This window comes from Tursiops truncatus, chromosome 15 (assembly GCF_011762595.2).
Source record: "Tursiops truncatus isolate mTurTru1 chromosome 15, mTurTru1.mat.Y, whole genome shotgun sequence".
Lineage (NCBI taxonomy): Eukaryota > Metazoa > Chordata > Mammalia > Artiodactyla > Delphinidae > Tursiops > Tursiops truncatus.
Window position 1 is genome coordinate 34,968,849 of NC_047048.1, and position 18,999 is coordinate 34,987,847.

The window sequence follows — 18,999 nt, forward strand, 5'->3', positions numbered from 1 at the left end:
TCCTCCCAGTTTCTAAACATCAAATGCACCAGGACACCAGAAAACTAGAGCAGGCAGTAGGAGCAGATGGATTGTTGCAACTTCGTGAGAGAGCAAAGCAGGCAGACTAGAAAAGCCACTCTCTTAGTAATGAGACTCTGCTTCTCCAGAGGGGGTGGCTGAGCAGCAGGACATCACTGTGGGGATTCCCGGATTCATGCATGTGGAGATTAGAGCTGAGGGGTCTGGCGGGAACCTGGCCGGGGTCTCTTGACTGGAGTGGATCTCTGACTCCTGTGGTTGGTTGCTGCCCCACCCCGCGGCATAGGTGGGGTTCCTCCTTTCCATTCTTGGCTTTATCTACTCTACAGTTTCTTTTATTTCTCTGTAATTAAAATAGGACTTTATTATGGAAAACTTCAAATACGTATAATATTAGAGGGGCTAGTATAACACCCACACACACCTGTCCCCTGGTGAGGAGTCACCGACGTTTGTCCAGTCGTTTTTCATTGACACTACCCCTTGCCTCACTAGGTTTTAAAGCAGATCCCAGACATTATATCATTTCTTTGTCAGTATTTCTGCTGTGCATTTTGAAATAATGGAAACTTAAATCTGATTGGGGGGTGGTAGCTGAAAGAAACGAATTACTTATAGAGTAATTAAGGATTAAACTGAAGGAGCTCCCCTTTGTCAGTTATTCTGGAAGGTTTTGTTTTCCATATGATCTTAATGGGTCAGTGCCACTCTCAGGGTAGGGGACTTGGCGTGAGGAGTATGGCTGAGGGGTAAAGGTGGAAAAGTGCTGGCTCTTGGGATGATATTTAGGAGGAGGGGACAGATGGGGTTGTTGGGAGCAGCTTCACTAGTCTCCTGCCTTTAGTCTGTAGCTGTTTGAGCAAGTTGCTCTGTTCATAATCCTAATTGTGAACCCTGAGAATGAGCCTTTAATTTATAATTGAAATGAAGATTTTACAGGAAATAATGATTTTTGCTTCAGTGGGTCAAAGTGAGCATTTCTGAGGCTCTTCCTTTCATATGTGGTCGCGTCAGGATGGCTGATGTTGCTCTTTTTGTTTCAGATGGGAATGACTGGTAACACAAGTCCATTTGGACAACCCTTTAGTCAAACTGGAGGGCAGCAGATGGGAGCCCCTGGAGTGAACCCTCAGCTGCCCAGCAAGCAGAGCATGGTCAATAGCTTGCCTCCCTTCGCTACAGACATCAAGAATGCTTCAGTCACCAACGTGCCAAACATGGTAAGTTGCCCTTGATCTTAGAGCTGTGGGTCTCCAGTGGGTGCTTTGGTGTGTGGATTTTATCGTGCTGACAGTGAAGATCTGCAACTAAAAGTGCGTCATGGGTAAAAGGAAAATAACCTGTATTTCTCATGCATACGCTCTCTCAGTGAGTTTAATTTTCTGTGATGAGCTGCCCGTAAGGGGCTAGTTTAGATGATTCAGCTAGTCTTCCCGAGGTCCCTATGTGGAGGGAGAGGGTTCATGTCCATGCGTCATTTTGATTTTCCTCCAGAGGTCACCCTCTTGATTCAGCAGTAGAGCCAAGAGAATTGGAGAGATGGGCTTTTTTACACTTCCTGTCTGTTAGTGGTTGAAGCTGTCAGTAGAAGTCCATCCATTTCTGTTACGAAGGACATTTATCTTCAGAGAACTGTACCTTGTCTGTGAGATGTGTGTGTCCTGTCTGACTTGACAGATGGTTTCACATGTCTTCATTCTCCCTGAGATTTCCTACCTGTAAAATAGAAACTACCCTTGGAACTCTCAACCTAACTAACCCAGATTATTAATGGGAAAATGGTTCCTTTTGTGCCACAAAATGGCATCTCTTTTAATTCCGGCCACTAAGGGTAAATGTGTTCTTTTGTCGGACCTCACCGTGCATATATGGCTTCTGCGTCTCTGATGTGCCTTTAGCGATGGGTCAGGGCCTGGAGCAGCCACTGTCCTCTCCCCTAGGCTTGCGCTGCCAGGGCTGCCATCCACATAGTTGTGCAGAGTGATTTGGGAAGACTCAGAAGAAAGCTGGGGGATTATGTTCAGAAAAAGTTGCTTTTTGTCTTTCGATTTTTAAAAAACTTTAATTTGAAGTATTTGTTGTAAAGATACAGACAAGAATTCCTGTATCTCCATCACCCGCTTCTCTTGATGTTAACATCTTCTATAACCTTGGTATATTTGCCAAAACTAAGGAATTGACTGCTTACAGTACTTAGAAGTTTTGCGGCTGTTGGAAGCAGGAAGAGTTGGATCTCTTTTTCTTTGTTTTTGTTAAAAATCAGAAAAAGGGGCTTCCCTGGTGGCTCAGTGGTTAAGAATCTGCCTGCCAGTGCAGGGGACACGGGTTCGAGCCCTAGTCCAAGAAGATCCCACATGCCGCGGAGCAACAAAGCCCGTGCGCCACAACTGCTGAGCCTGCGCTCTAGAGCCCGCAAGCCACAACTACTGAAGCCCATGCACCTAGAGCCTGTGCTCTGCAACAAGAGAAGTCACTGCAATGAGAAGCCCGTGCACCACAACAAGAGAAGGCCTGTGCACAGCATCGAAGACCCAACGCAGCAAAAAAAAAAAAAAAAAATCAGAAAAGGGAGTGATACTGAGGTATCCTAATCAGATTCGCTCTCAGTTTGCTACATTCTTCCTTCTTTAAAAAGAAAGGGTACAAGCAATGAGATCTGTTTTCAAGCTGCTTCCAGTTTTTACTTCTTTATTTCTTCTTCTGATCATCCCCCTGTAACTTGCCTGGATCTGCTTCTCTTCTTCCAGTAACATTTTGTTGCCAGGATTGCCCTGTTCCCGGCCATACAGACCCAGAACTTACAACAAAGCCCACTGCTCCCTTCACGTGGCTCCTGTCAGCCCTGGGGGCAGCAGGCCAGGATCCCCAGCCCTGCTCTTCTGTTCTCGCCTGCCTTTCCTTTTCCAGTCCTCACTGGGAGGGCAGTAGCGTGCACTTCAGTACTGTTGATTGTCACCTGGGTTTGGTCAGTGACCTGGAGCACATTTTGGCTTCAGAGTAAGAGTGTTTGCTTTTCACAGACATTCTGTGTTTTGTAGTCTGAGAAACCCTGACCTAACATTTTCTTCCCTTTTCTTTTTTTAAATCTTCTCCAGGCCCACTTTTTCATCCTTTCTCCTTTACCCCCAACTTAGTGGCAGAATCCTTTCACTGCAGGTTCCTCTGCCTGCCTCTGCGGCTCCAGGGGACTGAATTCCTGAGAGTGGTGTGCTTGTCAAGGGCAGGTTCGGACCAGACTGGAAAGAGGCTTCTGGTTGCCTCCACCTGTGCCTGGGCTGGAGCCCTTTGGGCTAGGGAAGGATTCTCTCTCCCTTGGCGCTGTTGACGTTTGGGGTGCGATCTTTCTCTGTTGTGGGGGCCATCCTGTGTATTGTGGGATGTTTAGCAATATCCCTGGCCTTCACCCACTCGATGCTCACAGCCCTCTACCCCGACCCCCCTATAGTTGGCCCCAGTTGAAAGCCCCTGCTCCGGGGAATGGTTGGGGGAGGCAGTAGCAGTAACATTTCATCCTTCTGTCTGTGACATCTAATAGATAAAACCAGTTCTCTCCCCCTCTCCCCTCGCTTTGGCCTTATCAGGCTACCCGCATGGTGAACTGGGGAAGTATCTTGGTGTATGGGAGCCTAGCCACCACTTTTCCACAGGGGCACGGGTGGACTCTCGGAGAGATCCGCAGCTGGTGCCTTTGGAGTGAAGTCCTCAGACGTTTACCGCGGGGCTCGGGGCAGGCTTCACCAGGCCAGGTGACCCAGCCACGGCCTTCACGCTATTGGGCGCACAGGAACCAGAGGGAACTGACAGAGAAGCAGGGCAGCAAGTGCACATAATTTGCCTAGTATCTTTCTAAGTGCTTTCTCACCCTGTGTTTTACCTTATTCTTTTGACAGCCTCTTGAAAGACATCACTACACCTCCCATTTTACAGATGAAGAGGCTGAGGGTCTGAGGGCTTTCGGTTCATTCAGGGCTATGTAACTTCTTGTCTGCAAGGCCCAAAGCTCCTTCAGTATGTCCTGGTGTCATGTTTTAGTGGCTCCGAGCCCTTTGGGGTGTGTTTACATTGCTTATTTGCAGTTCCTCAAACATGTTTTGTTGTCTTCCTTGAGTTTTGTAAATTGTTTCTGGCCCCTTGGAGCCCAGAGGTTTTTGTACAGTGAGGGAGAGCAGTTACCAAAGATCTAGATTTCTTTAATTAATAAAGGAGAAAAATTTGGAGCCTTGAACATATTTGTGTTTTTTGTCATGCTTTGGGGAGTGGTCTTTTAAAGCCCAGCTAGGTTCAGTGTGCCAAACAGTTGAGCTCAGGACTCTGATACCGAATCACCTGGTGCCCTGGTTGAGCTCTCTGTGGGACGATTGACACTTGGTCACTGGCCGAGGGACTCATGCTTGTTTCCTCTCCTAGAGGATTCCCGCAGCACTGGTGGTGCTCAGGAAGCGAGGGGATGTGGCCATTCCTTTAACTCGTCTCATTTGTTGAGCACCTTATCTGAGCCCAGGTGCATCTGGAGTGCTGGTGTGAGTTACATAGAGCTCACCCCTCTTTCGTGAAATTGGGGGTGGTGGTGATGGAAAACAAATAATTACAAATGCCAACTGCCCTAACAGGTCTGAGTAGCACGGAGAGGTTGAGGTTGACACAGGGACCTCCTTAGGTGGAGCCATCAGAGAGAAGGCCGCACCAAGTAGGGGGTTTTAAGGGCAAGATTGGAAGGATGAGCAGGAGCCGCGGAGACCCCAGGGCACTGGGAGAGCATTGGCTTGTGTAGGAGCCAGCAGCAGTCCAGTGGGAAGGGTGAGAGGAAAGCGGTGTGAAGTGGATATTGGGGGCTGGGCAGGAGCCGTCTCAAGGAGGGCCATGGGTGGCAGTGGCCACTGCAGTGCTCTAGGCTAGCGGAGATGGGGGCCTGGAGGCCATTGATTACAGAGGGGACGGGAGACCAGATGAGGTTTGCCACTAGAGTGGATATGTGGGGTCACCATGTGAGATGACTTGGTGGGAGGCAGGACCATTTACAGAGCTAGCGGAGGAACAGACTGGGAGAAGGCAGATGAAGGGGAGGGCATTCGTAATTCCACTTTAGACATGCTCCTCTTGAGATGATTGCGAGATGTGTAGGTGAAGAGGCCAGGCAGATGGGTAGACATACAAGTAGGGCAACCACTATCCATCGGGAGCTGGCAGTAAGCATGCTATGGTAGAAGGGCTGTGGAGTGGATGCCGTGGCTCAGAGGGGAGCACAGGAAGAGAGACCAGGCAGAGGAGGAACTGGCAAAGGGGACAGCAAGGGACTGATGTCACTGAAGCTGAGAGAGGAGATCGTTTGGACAGGCAGAGATGGTGGCTGCTGAGATGGTGAGTGAGTTGAAGACCAAAGAGCATCGCTGGAATATTCAGGGGATCTGTGGGACGGTCAGGAAGCACGGAACATCTTCCGTGAGACTTAAGTGTGGCCCGTAGTCATGGAGACCTGTTGATCACCAAGGTCTATGTGCTGCCTGGAGCTCCAAAAGGTTCAGAGACCCTATGGCAAATGGGGTCCTTTTGAGGACATATATATCCCCAGGACAATATTCAAAAGCAAATACCACATCTCCCTAAATTTTCACATGGATTTCGTTGCAGCTGTGTCTTTGGCCATTTTATTTGTAATTTCTTAACTTTCTACAGATTTTTGAAGCTTCTTAGAACTTTTACCATATTATTACATTGTATTTCATGATTCTAAGATGCAAATTTTTTTCACATTTGTAGCATCTTTGAAATCAGGATGTATTTTAGAAACAAACAAGTTTTAGGTCTAACAAGACGCAGTATGTGTACTAACTACGTTACTTGTTCATAATTGTAATTAATAAGAGTGACAACTATTAAATATATATTCACTATCCAGTTTTCTAGGATAGCTCACATGGATATAAAAATTTCAAAATTATGTAAATTTTACTGACAAGAACAGGTTTGGGCAGGGGTATAGGTTGGGTTGTCTTTTGTGGCCTGACTTCAAGGTCCATGTGGGCCTTCTCGAAGGAGAGATTTGCATGAGAGTGCGTGGGGTGGGGGAGAGTTGTTCAGGGCAGTCCTCTGGAAGAGGAGGCCACCTGATTCCTTGGTGACATTACCCTTCTTGCCATTTTCACCTGAAAAAGTCATAACACGGAGAGCAAGGGAGCATTTGCAGGAAGGAGGGAAATACATCATTTGGCACTGGATTTGTCAGTTAGGTCATTGCTGACCTTCATGATGGGTCTGGGATTGTTTTAAAGGAGCACTGTTTCGAAGTGGGACACATCTTGGGCTTATCTAATCTAAGAAAGTTTGGTGACCAAAGGGGCCTCATCATCAGTTTCTCTCACAGAGTCTCCTGTGGGGCTCCCCAGTGCGGTCTCCTACAAGGGTTCTTTCTTTCTTTCTTTCTTTCTTTTTTAACATCTTTATTGGAATATAATTGCTCTACAATGGTGTGTTAGTTTCTGCTTTATAACAAAGTGAATCAGCCATACATACACATATATCCTCAGATCTCCTCCCTCTTGCGTCTCCCTCGCACCCTCCCTATCCCATCCCTCTAGGTGGTCACAAAGCACCGAGCTGATCTCCCTGTGCTATGTGGCTGCTTCCCACTAGCTATCGATTTTACATTTGGTAGTGTATATATCATGTCACTCTCTCAGTTCGTCCCAGCTTACCCTTCCCCCTCTCCGTGTTCTCAAGTCCATTCTCTACGTCTGTGTCTTTATTCCTGTCCTGCCTCTAGGTTCTTCAGAACCTTTTTTTCTGTTTTTTAGATTCCATATATATGTGTTAGCATGCAGTATTTGTTTTTCTCTTTCTGACTTACTTCACTCTGTATGACAGACTCTAGGTCCATCCACCTCACTACAAATAACTCATTTTCGTTTCTTTTTATGGCTAATACTCCATTGTATATATGTGCCACATCATCTTTATCTATTCATCTGTCGATAGACACTTAAGTTGCTTCCATGTCCTGGCTGTTGTAAATAGAGCTACAGTGAAGACTGTGGTACATGAATCTTTTTGAGTTATGGTTTTCTCAGGATATATGCCCAGTAGTGGGGTTGCTGGGTCATACGGTAGTTCTATTTTTAGTTTTTTAAGGAACCTCCGTACTGGTCTCCACAGTGGCTGTATCAATTTACATTCCCACCAACAGTACAAGAGGGTTCGCTTTTCTCCACACCCTCTCCAGCATTTATTGTTTGTAGATGTTTTGATGATGGCCGTTCTGACCGGTGTGAGGTGATACCTCATTGTAGTTTTGATTTGCATTTCGCTAATGATTAGTGATGTTGAGCATCCTTTCGTGTGTTTGTTGGCAATCTGTATATCTTCTTTGGAGAAATGTCTATTTAGGTCTTCTGCCCATTTTTGGATTGGGTTGTTTGTTTTTTTGATATTGAGCAGCATGAGCTGCTTGTAAATTTTGGAGATTAATCCTTTGTCAGTTGCTTCGTTTGCAAATAATTTCTCCCGTTCTGAGGGTTGTCTTTTCATCTTGTTTATGGTTTCCTTTGCTGTGCGAAAGCTTTTAAGTTTCATTAGGTCCCATTTGTTTATTTTTGGTTTTATTTCCATTTCTCTAGGAGGTGGGTCAAAAAGGATCTTGCTGTTATTTATGTCATAGAGTGTTCTGCCTATGTTTTCCTCTAAGAGTTTTATAGTGTCTCGCCTTGCATTTAGGTCTTTAGTCCATTTTGAGCTTATTTTACAAGGGTTATTTCTAATAGAAAGTTCATACGTGTTGGGGTTTTTTGTTATGTTGTTGTTTTGAGAAAAACTAAGAACTGTATTATGGAGACTTTGCCATTCTTAAAGTTGTAATGGAGGAAAATCATCAGTAGTGCTGCTTATTAAAATTGCTCACAGAAGAATAAAATAAAATAGCTCATGAGAATGGTGTTAGGATTTTGGTCGTGTGTCAGAGAATTTGAACTTGGAGGCTTTGGACGAGGCCCCCAGGCAGCTGCTGATTCATGTCTCTAAAATGAAGGAAAGTGTCGCTAGTACTGACTATCCATGCAGAGGAGGGTTGTAGAACTGTGTTCTGTGTCCTGCCAGAATAACAAAGATGTGGGATGGTGCCATTAGCTACGGCTCTTCCAGGGCAAGCTGTGTGTTTTGGGGTTAGTCCTCTCTGTTTCTCAGCATGTCAGTGGACCCACTGCATCAGTGGGACTGATTCTTGGGCCCCACCCTGCCCTCCTGGTTCAGAATGCCTTAGAAGAGGGTGAGGAATCTGTGTTCTTGTCTGTCACTGTTATTTGTGAAACTTTAGTTTTTTTCTCAGTTTTCCAGTGTATGCCACCTACTTCCCTGTAAGGCGGTTCAGGATAATTGCCAAATAGATGGACTTGTTCTTTCTTTTGCACTGGAACTGCAGCTTTAAATAAGCTCCTCCGGTGATTTTGATGTAGATTAGTCTTTGAGAGCCACTGTCCCCTGCAGTGTCAGTGACCTGATGCCCGGCAGCCCCACTGTGGAGTGGGCTACTTTGTTAGTCTTGAGTCCACTTCAGTACTTCAGAAGGCTTCCCTGTCTCCCTCCACCTTTTCTGTCTTATTCTCTTATGATTTTCTGTCCTCCATGTCCAGTTTCTGATCACTGAGGGAGCAAGACTTGAACTGATTGAACTTTGTGAACCCAAGGGTCTCCTCTTTGTTGTTGTCTTTGATTGGCTCATCTCACAGTTTTAGTTGCCCTGCGGAGATGCTGATGTTCGCATACCATTGTCCACTAGCTCCTTGTACTTCACAAGCATGAATTTAAAATCACTGGTGGTCTAGTATTTCCCTCTACCCTAGGACTGGGGAGAGTGCTTCCCGGCACTCTCGTCCTTCTCTGGAAACGACGAGTGAAGACTCTTGTCAGCTCTTCACCGTGAGAACAGTTTCTGTATAAAATCACTCTGTGGCTATGAATTATGCCTCAGTAATTGAATTGGAAAACAGGGGACAAGGTTGGGAAGTGAGCGCTTGCCTGTAATTATTAGCCATCCAAGTGTTTTTGTAATTTTAGGAGTTTACCTTTCGTATTCTCAACTTATTGCCTTCACCTGTAACTTGAAGATCTCTGAGAAAATGTGTATGTGAGGCCTTTGAAGAATAACTTTTAGTTCTAAAATTCTTATTAGTACCTGTATAAATCCTTTCTACTGTTTTAACTCATCCCCTTTTGTTTTGGTAATAAATATCAGCTGGGAAACATAGACTAAGCACAAAATATGATGTGTTGCGAATATCAGGAAACTATAAATGGAGAAAAATTAACAGTATTCTTTGATATTAGGAACCAACTGTACGTATTGCAAGTACTCAATCAAGATCATTTAACTTCTTTCCAAGATGAGTTTCCATTAACCAACAGTGTCTTTTCTAGGGTCTAATTAGCGTAGCCTTTTCTTCAATGAAACTTTCTGGGTAAAACAACATAAATTATCTCCAGAGACATTCAGCCCTCTCACTTCATGTAAAGTAGAGACTCAGTAGGAAGGTTCTTCATGTCTAAACAAGCTGCGCCCACCACATACTAGTGATGGAATTTCTGCCTGCTCGATAGCAGCAAATACAGGTGTTTCTGGAAAATGAAGTGACCATTTTAAGAAGACCTCAGTAGACACCTTAAAAGACTGTATTAAAAGAATTAAAAATTAAAAAAAATTTTTAATGAAAAATATATTTTTTAAAAGGAAGAAGAACTCAGTAGATAGCACATTTAATGGATCTGGAAGGAGATAGTCGTAGCTACCAAAAATGTAAGTGCAATACTGTGTCTGAAGAGCCAGGAACCACAACAGTCTTTTCGCAGCCCTAATTACCCTAACTTCTTTTTACTTTTTTCCACAATTATCTGAAATGGCCCTAAGGCTCAAGTCACCAAAAACGAATTTTTCAGTCAAATGATTAATTTGCCAAGTTATCAAAAACTTACTGTAATAAATGTTCTTGAAGAATATGTTCGTATATATTGATGGTCAAGAAGATTATTCCTTAAAAGTTTTTAGTAGATTGGTAATTCTCATTCGGTGAATGGGCCTGATGCTGTGAAGACCCCTTAACTCAGTTAAGACCTGCTGGTCTGGTTGGCCTGTCACCTTGGCTGTTGGAATAGATTCAGCAGCTTTTACCTTTTAGGGTTTCTTTGCACCGGTGCATTTGACCACTCAGCCCTCCATGGCAGACCGACTCTCTGGGTCGGAAGGAGTGACCTTAGGGCAGGGGAGAGAGTGGGTCTGTCCAGTTGTCAGTCCTGTGCCTTGGCCCTCTGGCTCACCCATCGAGTTTTCTTTCTTGACTTAGCCATTTGTTTTCTGCTGTGAAATCACAGCATTTCTGATTTGGAAGATTGCTTAGAAATCATTCTGGTCCAGCTTGCTCATTTTAAATTATTTCCCTATTGAATTTAAATCTTAAATTGGAAGGTAATCTTATTTTTTTTAATCAACAAACACCAAGCAAGAAGGAGAAAACACAGAAACATTATTCCTTCTATCTAAACAACTATGTTCGGTTTCTTACCAATTGATCTTTATCATCTCAGGTGATTATCACTTCTTCCTAGTTTGATAGCTCTGCATTTAATGAGCATATTCTTTATTTTATGACTGCAAAGCTTTGTGTACCCAGCTGTTCTAGGGTCCTTCTGGGGGAATCAGAACAAGCAAATATTGCAGAACAACGCTTTGTCCCACCTGGTATTTGCTTTCTTGTCATTTTCTGACTTTTAAGTGGAGGTTGGGAAGAAGTAAAGTTTCCAGGTGGGCCAGGGGAGTATGTCAGAGGAGTGTGGGTCTGGAGTCCATCAGTAATGTAGAATGTCTGGGCCAGGTTGATCCTGAAGGGCCATATCTAGGAATCCAGCCCGACATGAATTGGGGGCAGTGGTTATGTGGCAGGAGGAAGCACTTTCATTCCCTCTTCTGTCTTGGTCAGTGTCTGCTTCTTACTGTTTGCATTACAGAGTCCTTTGCAGACATTATAATCTGTTCTTGGACGCTTCATGGAAAATAACTTCCTTTTCTAGAAAGAATGCCAGAATAAACTTTATTATACATACTCCTTGTGCATATCTGTGATTCTATCCTTAGGATAGAATAAAGGGCATTTTAAAAAATGGGGTTGGTGCTGATTACTCAAACCTATGTAACAATAGCGCAACCCTAATAAAAATACATCAAACTCCTTTAAAAATTAAGGAATACACCACAATAAATATAAAATGTTTGCGTTTCAAGGTCGTGTGATGGACAGGGGTGTAAATGACGGTTGAGTTATGGTGACAAGTGACACATGCAAAGAGCAAAGATCTAGCAAAGACTGAAAAGGGGTGAGTGGGCTGTACCCTCCACAGCCCTTAGATCATGTGCTTTGTGTTCATCTGCTGTTTCTCATCGTTCAAAATGCTGACAGGCATGGGTGGGGGGGTCACGATTGCACCAGTGTGACTCCCACGCCGTGGTAACCTCCCCCTTCCATGATTAGGAATTGCATGTGATCTGATGGGAATTACTGAAATGCAAATTTCATACATTTTAAGGCCTTTAATGATACTGTTATACTGCCTTCCAAGAAAAGCCACGAACCAGGTCACTAGTATCGCACAGTGCTCCCAAGGCTGGGGATTATCACTCTGTCCTTTGATAGGAGGAAATGGTGTCTTATTATTTTGATTTGCATTTCTTGATTACTGGTAAGAATTAAAGTACTTACGTTTAGTATGCTTTTATTTTTTGAGTTGCCTAGTTCCTGTCCTTGGCCAGTTTTTCTGTTAGATTCTCTTAGAATGCTTTATAAAGCAAGGTGGGCAACCCTCTGACAAGGTGGGCAGCAGGAGGGTTAAAAGGTGGGCAGTCTACTGCTAGATCCCCCTCTCCACCACTGCCCAGTGCCACTTTGGACCCTGAGTTAGTCCTCCCTTGGGGGTGGGTGGGTGGGTATTAAATGAGCTGATGCTGTTGGGCACTGAACACAGAGCCTGGCACAAAGTCCTTGAGAAATAAAGACTGGCCAAGGAGAGGAAAAAGAATAATACCTGCAGTGTTATTTGCTTTGTCTTGTGTGTTTCAGATATTTTTCCTAGTTTGTTGGTTGCTATTACAGTGGCCTGGCCCTGGCGCTTTTCCATTATGCATGGCTGCCGCTGCATCAGAATCACCTGTGGCCCTTTTGCTCTTAAATGTTTTGTTTTATTCTAACTGTAAAAGTACATACATGTTCATTTTGGAAAATCTTTAAAAAGTAGAAAGCTAAATATAATAAAGCACTCCCTGTGGAACTTTAACAAATAGAAATGCCTCTGGCTCCGCCCCAGATTTGTGAATCATAGTCCCTGGGAGGGACAAATGGGAAATCTGTATTTGAAGAGGTTTTACTAGGGATTGGTTAGGAACCACTGCTTTATTTACATATTTTTATGAAGGCCTTTACCACTTTTGCATTACAAAATATTCATTTAATACTTTCTAGTACCTTTACAATTTTATTTTTTTTTTTGTGGTACGTGGGCCTCTCACTGTTGTGGCCTCTCCTGTTGCAGAGCACAGGCTCCGGACGCGCAGGCTCAGCGGCCACGGCTCACGGGCCCAGCCGCTCCGCGGCATGTGGGATCTTCCTGGACCGGGGCACGAACCTGTGTCCACTGCATCGGCAGGCAGACTCTCAACCACTGTGCCACCAGGGAAGCCCTACAATTTTATTTTTTATATTTAATTGTTCATTGTTTTCTACTGATTCTTCTGATCCCTCCCAAAGTGGAATGTTTTTTGTTTATAAAAATAGTGGACACTTGTAAAACATTCAAACAATACATAATTATAAACACGATCGCACCCCTGCCCAGAGCTAACCACCAAATAATCTTAACAAAGTTTTTCTAAGAACAGGTACAAAATATAAAGTTAATAAAGAAAAACCAAATGACTTTATGGTACTATTTTATAACTTTCCTTTGTAGCTTAATATGTTATAGACAGCTTTTCATGAGAGCATGAAGGTCTACATTATTATTGTTACTAATTTCGTTTGCCTCAATCATTTTGCTATATCTCACAATTTTGGGTGGGTCAAGGATTTGGTTAGGGCTTGGCTTTGGGCCCTTATGTACCATGTGGCTTTGACTGGGGTCACTTGAGGTCCACCTTACTTTTCATGACTGCATATGATTTCATGAGGTCTGTAGCCATAATTTTTTTTAATTAGTCCACCTTTGATAGGCATTTAGGAGTTTTCCAGTATTCGGTGATTTAATCAAGGCGTGGTGGCTGTCTTTGTACATACATTTTAGCACACTAGTCCGGTTACTTCCCTAATAATAAGTTATAAGAAGTAGAACTACTGGATCAAAAGAAATGCACATTTTTCTTTTTGATACATGTTGCTTTCCAGAGTTGTACTAAATTGCATTATCACCAAAATCTCTGAAAATTGCTGTCTCTGTACCCTCATTGATACCATTTTTTTTTATCTTGGTCATATTGATAGGTGAAAGATGTCTCTTTGTTCTCATTTCATTTCTTTGATGCTTAGTGAGATAGAACTCATTTTAAAACAGCTTTACTGAGATATAATTCATGTCCCATACAGTGTTCCTTCCCCCTTTTAAAGTGCACAATTCAGTGGCATTCAGTGTATTGTGTGACCATCACCAACCACAATTTTTTATTTTTAAATTTTTTTCTTTTTTGATTAATTAATTTATTTTTTGGCTGAGTTGGGTCTTCATTGCTGCACACGGGCTTTCTCTAGTTGCAATGAGTGGACGCTACTCTTCGTTGCAGTGAGTGGGCTTCTCATTGCAGTGGTTTCTCTTGTTGCGGAGCACGGGCTCTAGACGCACGGACTTCAGTAGTCGAGGCACATGGGCTCAGTAGTTGTGGCTCTCAGTCTCTGGAGCCGCTGCAGGCTCAGTAGTCGTGGCACACGGGCTTAGTTGCTCCACGGCATGTGGGATCTCCCGGACCAGGGCTCGAACCCGTGTCCCCTGCGTTGGCAGGCAGATTGTTAACCACTGTGCTACCGGGGAAGTCCGCCAACCACAATTTTAGAGCATTTTCATATCCCAGAAAGAAACTCTGTACTTTTAGCAAGTTCCTTCCATTTCCCCCAGACCTTCAGCCAGATGCAACCACTAATCTATTTTCTGCCCCTATGGATTTACCTATTCTGGACATTTCATAGAAATGGAATTATACAATATGTGGTCATTTGTGACTGGCTGTTTTCACTTAGCACGATGTTTTTGAAGTTCATTCATGTTGTAGCATGTACTGGTACTTCCTTTTTTGTGGTTGGATTATATTGCATTTTGGATATATCACTTTTTTCCATTCATCAGTTGATGGGCGTTTAAGTTCGTTCCACTTTTTTGGCTGTTAGGAATAGTGCTGCTACAAACATTTGTGTACATGTTTTTATGTGAACATATGTTTTCAATTCTCTTGGGTGTATATGCTTAGGAGGGGAATTGCTGGGCCATATGGTAACTCCAGGTTTAACCTTTTGAGGAACTGCCAGAGTGTTTTCCAAAGTTGCTGTTCCATTTGACGTTCTCACCAGTAGAGTGTGTGAGAGTCCAGTTTTTCCACATGCTCACCAACACTTGTTACTGTCTCGTTTTTTTAATTGTAGCTACCTAGTGGGTGTAAAATGGTACCTCAGTGTGGTTCTGATGATGGCTAATAGTGCTGAGCGTCTTTTCATGTGCTTATTGACCATTTGTATATCTTCTTTGGGAAAATGTCTGTTCATATCCTTTGTCCATTTAAAAAAATTAGGTTCTTTTTATTTTTTAATCATTAGTTGTAAGTGTTTTTTTAATACAAGTGCCTTATCACATCTATGATTTGCAGATGTTTTCTCCCATTCTCTGGGTTGTCTTTCACTTTCTTGATGGTATCTTTCAAAGCATAACAGCTTTTTATTTTAATGAGGTCCAATTTATTTTTCTCATTGATGTGGTTTGTGCTTTTGGTGACATACCTAAGAATCCATTACCTAATCCAAGGTCATGAAGGTTTACTCCTATGATTTTTTTTCTAAAAGTTTTATGGTTTTAGCTCTCATATTTAGGCCTTTGATTCATTTTGAGTTTTTTTTTTTTTTTTTTTTTTTTTTTGGTGGTACGCAGGCGTCTTACTGTTGTAGCCTCTCCCGTTGCGGAGCACAGGCTCCGGACGCACAGGCCCAGCGGCCATGGCTCACGGGCCTAGCCGCTCCACGGCATGTGGGATCTCCCCGGACCGGGGCACAAACCTGTGTCCCCTGCATTGGCAGGCGGACTGTCAACCACTGCGCCACCAGGGAAGCCCCATTTTGAGTTAATTTTTGAGTATGATGTGAAGAAGGGGTCCACCTTCATTCTTTAGCATGTGGATATCCAGTTGTCCTATCCTTTTTATCCCTGTTGGTTGGAAAGACTATTCTTCTCTCCATTTAGTTGTCTTGGCTCCGAGGTGTAGAACGTTTTGTATGTTTGTTGTTTATTTGTTTTGTGAGGTATCTGTACATTTTTTTTTTGCCCAACTTTTTAATGGAGTAGTATCTTCCCCCCCCCCCCCCGAGTTCTTTATATAATAAAAAGTGCCACAACCTTTCTGGAAAACAATTTAGCAACATATATAAGGAGCTTTAATAATGGCCCTATCTTTTGACTCACTGTTTCCACTTCCCAAAAACAACCATTTTCCCTGTTTTTCACTTTTTAAATTTTGCTGTTTTTCTTTATGTTAAGTTTTTCTTATTGTCCTGCTAAAAGTATTTTTTCCTAGTATTTTTATCCATTTTAATCTACTTTATTCACTTTAATTCACCTGGAATTTATTTTATATTTTAAGATGATACAAGGATCAAAGATTGCCGCCACAGCCGTCCAGTTTAAAATACCACCTGTATAATACACTAATTTTATATGTACATGTATCTTTTTCTAGACTTATGTAAAGAAATCTATAGCTTTATAATTTTGGTATCTGGCAGGATAGATTTCTCCTTCATTCTTACTGTTTTTCAAAATTTTCTTGGCTATTGCAAAAATAAATTTGCATAAAATTATAAATTACTTTGGGGGGAATATGCAGGTTTTGTTCTATATGTTTAAAGGGAGGTTCTTGTCTAAGCGCTTTTTTTCCATTCTCCATGCCCGCCTGGACAGTGGGGACTGAGCAGGGAAGTTGGTAGAGTCTGAAGGCTGCTTCTGACAGATTTCTGCAGGAGTTCATACACCTCTTCTGTCTTGTTGAACACCAGTCTGAGAGAGGAGGAACTTAAATGCACCCTAAGTTTGTAAGCACTTTGCAAACTGGAATAGCCTTGAGCAAGTACGTGGAGTTATATGGGGAAGGCCAAACACAGGGACACGAGACATGTCTTCTTTTCCATTTTGCTGCAGACTCATCTTCACCATCCATTATGTTTTTTGAGACACATGTAAGCAGTGTGTAGAGCTTATTAAGCATCTACAGATAGACAAAGTAAAGACCAAGGTTTGAATGTGCTGTATAGTTTCCAGCCATGCTATTTCTACATGTTGAGGTTTCAATATACTGTCACGTATAGCTCAAAATATGCTATATTAAGAACATCCCAGATGAGAAGCAATGTGTTAATCTTTAATAACTTTAAAAAGTCTTTTTTTTTTTTTTTTTTTTGTGCTACGCGAGATTCTCACTGTTGTGGCCTCTCCCGTTGCGGAGTACAGGCTCTGGACGCACAGGCTCAGCGCCCGTGGCTCACGGGCCTAGCTGCTCCGCAGCATGTGGGATCTTCCCGGACCGGGGCACGAACCCGTGTCCCCTGCATCGGCAGGCGGACTCTCAACCACTGCACCACCAGGGAAGCCCCTAAAAAGTCTTTCATAATTTAATCATAAGGTTGAGATTTTTACCAGATTTTTGTATGATACATATTTTTTTGTATGTAGCATTTCTGTATTTTAAGAAATGGGAGGAGGACAACTGGCTGGATTCTTCAAGTCAGTGCCATGAGAAAATGGGGGAGGGGGCAGGAGATGAAGAACTTTAAAGACAATAACCAGATGTAGGGTTTGGGTCTGAATTGGGTCTTGATTTGTGCAGACCAGCTCTAAAAGACATTTTGGGGGCAAGTAGAGAAATTTATATAGGGACTAGATATTAACAGATATTAAAGAATCCTTCATTTTGGGCTTCCCTGCTGGCACAGTGGTTAAGAATCCGCCTGCCAATGCAGGGGACATGGGTTCGAGCCCTGGTCCGGGAAGATGCTACGTGACACAGAGCAACTAAGCCCATGTGCCACAACTACTGAGCCTGTGCTCTAGAGCCCGCAAACCACAACTGCTGAGCCTGAGTGCCACAACTACTGAAGCCCACGCGCCTAGAGCCCATGCTCCGCAACTAGAGAAGCCACAGCAATGAGGAGCCCGCGCACCACAATGAAGAGTAGACCCTGCTCGCTGCAACTAGAGAAAGCCCAGGCGCAGCAATGAAGACCCAACACAGCCAAAAATAAAAACAAATAAATATATAAATTTATTTTTTAAAAAAATCCTTCTTTTGTTAGATGTGATAATGGTATCCTTTCCTCTCTATTTTTCCATACGTTTGAAATTTTTATAAATGCAGAAGAGACCTAAACAAGGATCATCTTATATTTCTCATATTCTTCTATTCCTATTGATTTCCGCTTGGACTTTCTAGTCCATGGGAATAAGTTGATCAGTTCTGAAACATTTAACATTGATACTGAATGCTGCTGGGGGCATAGTCACAGGCTATTGGAGCTTTATTTTAAAGTACCAGAAAAAAAGGAGAGGGTACAGTTTATGCCCAATCATGGGAGATTGTATAAACAAGTGTATAGTCACATGTTCACTACACATCATACTACAACTTAATGGTATGGGACAGAACCTGGAGTAAATACGAAGCCAGATGGTTCATGCATACACATGTGCATAGGAAAAAAGACTGGAAGAAGAAAAACCTGTCTGTGCTTCAGTAGTGGACTCCTGGCTGTCAGGATTTCACATGTTAATTATTTCCTTAGTTCTTTTGCTTTCCACATTTTCTACCGGGTGCATATATTGTTTATATAATCAGGGAAAAAACAGACATAAGGAAAAGAGGCTGTTTTCTCTACCAGTCAGGAAGCTCGACCTCTCAGCTTGAACTTTGTTTTTGCTTTGGATCCTGGTTAGGCTTCCAGGGGTTGTGCTCCTGAGCAAAGCCAGGCGGTTTTTCTACACACTTATTTTCTGAGTTCTCATCACGATAAAACCAAAGCACAAAACCCTGTAACTTTTTAAAAATGAGCTTTGGTTCATTAAGAAATAATTTTATACTTGGTTTTCCCCTAATTGCAGGTGTATAGTTTTGATTCTTAATTTGGAAAATCAGAGTGGTGGTGTACTTCATGGGAGGCACTGAGTGTTGTGAAATCAGGCGAGGAGTGTGAATGTCAGAGCAGAAGATAGAAATCCCTGAACTATGGATTATATTGTTGCATATTAGGAACATTACATTTCTCTGATTTCACAAGTTTCTTTAGTAAATTTGTGTGAAGAATGTTGGTAGTTAGTAAAGAGTAAGAAGGTGGTCTCCACAGGTCACCTTTTCCATTTTCTTTGCAGTTAAGAGATATGGTTGGTCTGGCCTATTACTTTGAAAGGCTGAGAGCAGCTAAACTCTATTTTTGAAACTTTAGCAGATCATCTAATACTTTTAGAAAAAATATTGTCAGATGTCTGCGTAGAAATTTTAATGGAAGGCAAAGCATTTGATAAGCATTAACAATTGTACTGGGTGGTTGTATTCAAGATAAGTGCTGTCTTATTCTCTTTTTTAAAAAAAAAACTTTTTATTTTATTTATTTATTTTTTGGCTGCGTTGGGTCTTCATTGCTGCGCATGGGCTTTCTCTAGTTGTGGCGAGTGGGGGCTACTCTTCATTGCGGTGTGCAGGCTTCTCATTGTGGTGGCTTC

General features: G+C 42.8%; 1 protein-coding gene across 7 annotated transcripts in view; it reads left to right on the forward strand.

Annotated features, from left to right (window-relative positions):
- Positions 1-18,999, forward strand: part of CREBBP (CREB binding protein) — a 132,540-nt gene that overhangs the window by 58,042 nt on the left and 55,499 nt on the right. For all 7 annotated transcript variants that reach the window (XM_073793266.1, XM_033840337.2, XM_033840340.2 and 4 more), the window contains exon 3: positions 1,065-1,241. In XM_073793266.1, the coding sequence (XP_073649367.1) occupies positions 1,065-1,241 (177 nt within the window). The remainder of the gene's footprint in view (positions 1-1,064; positions 1,242-18,999) is intronic.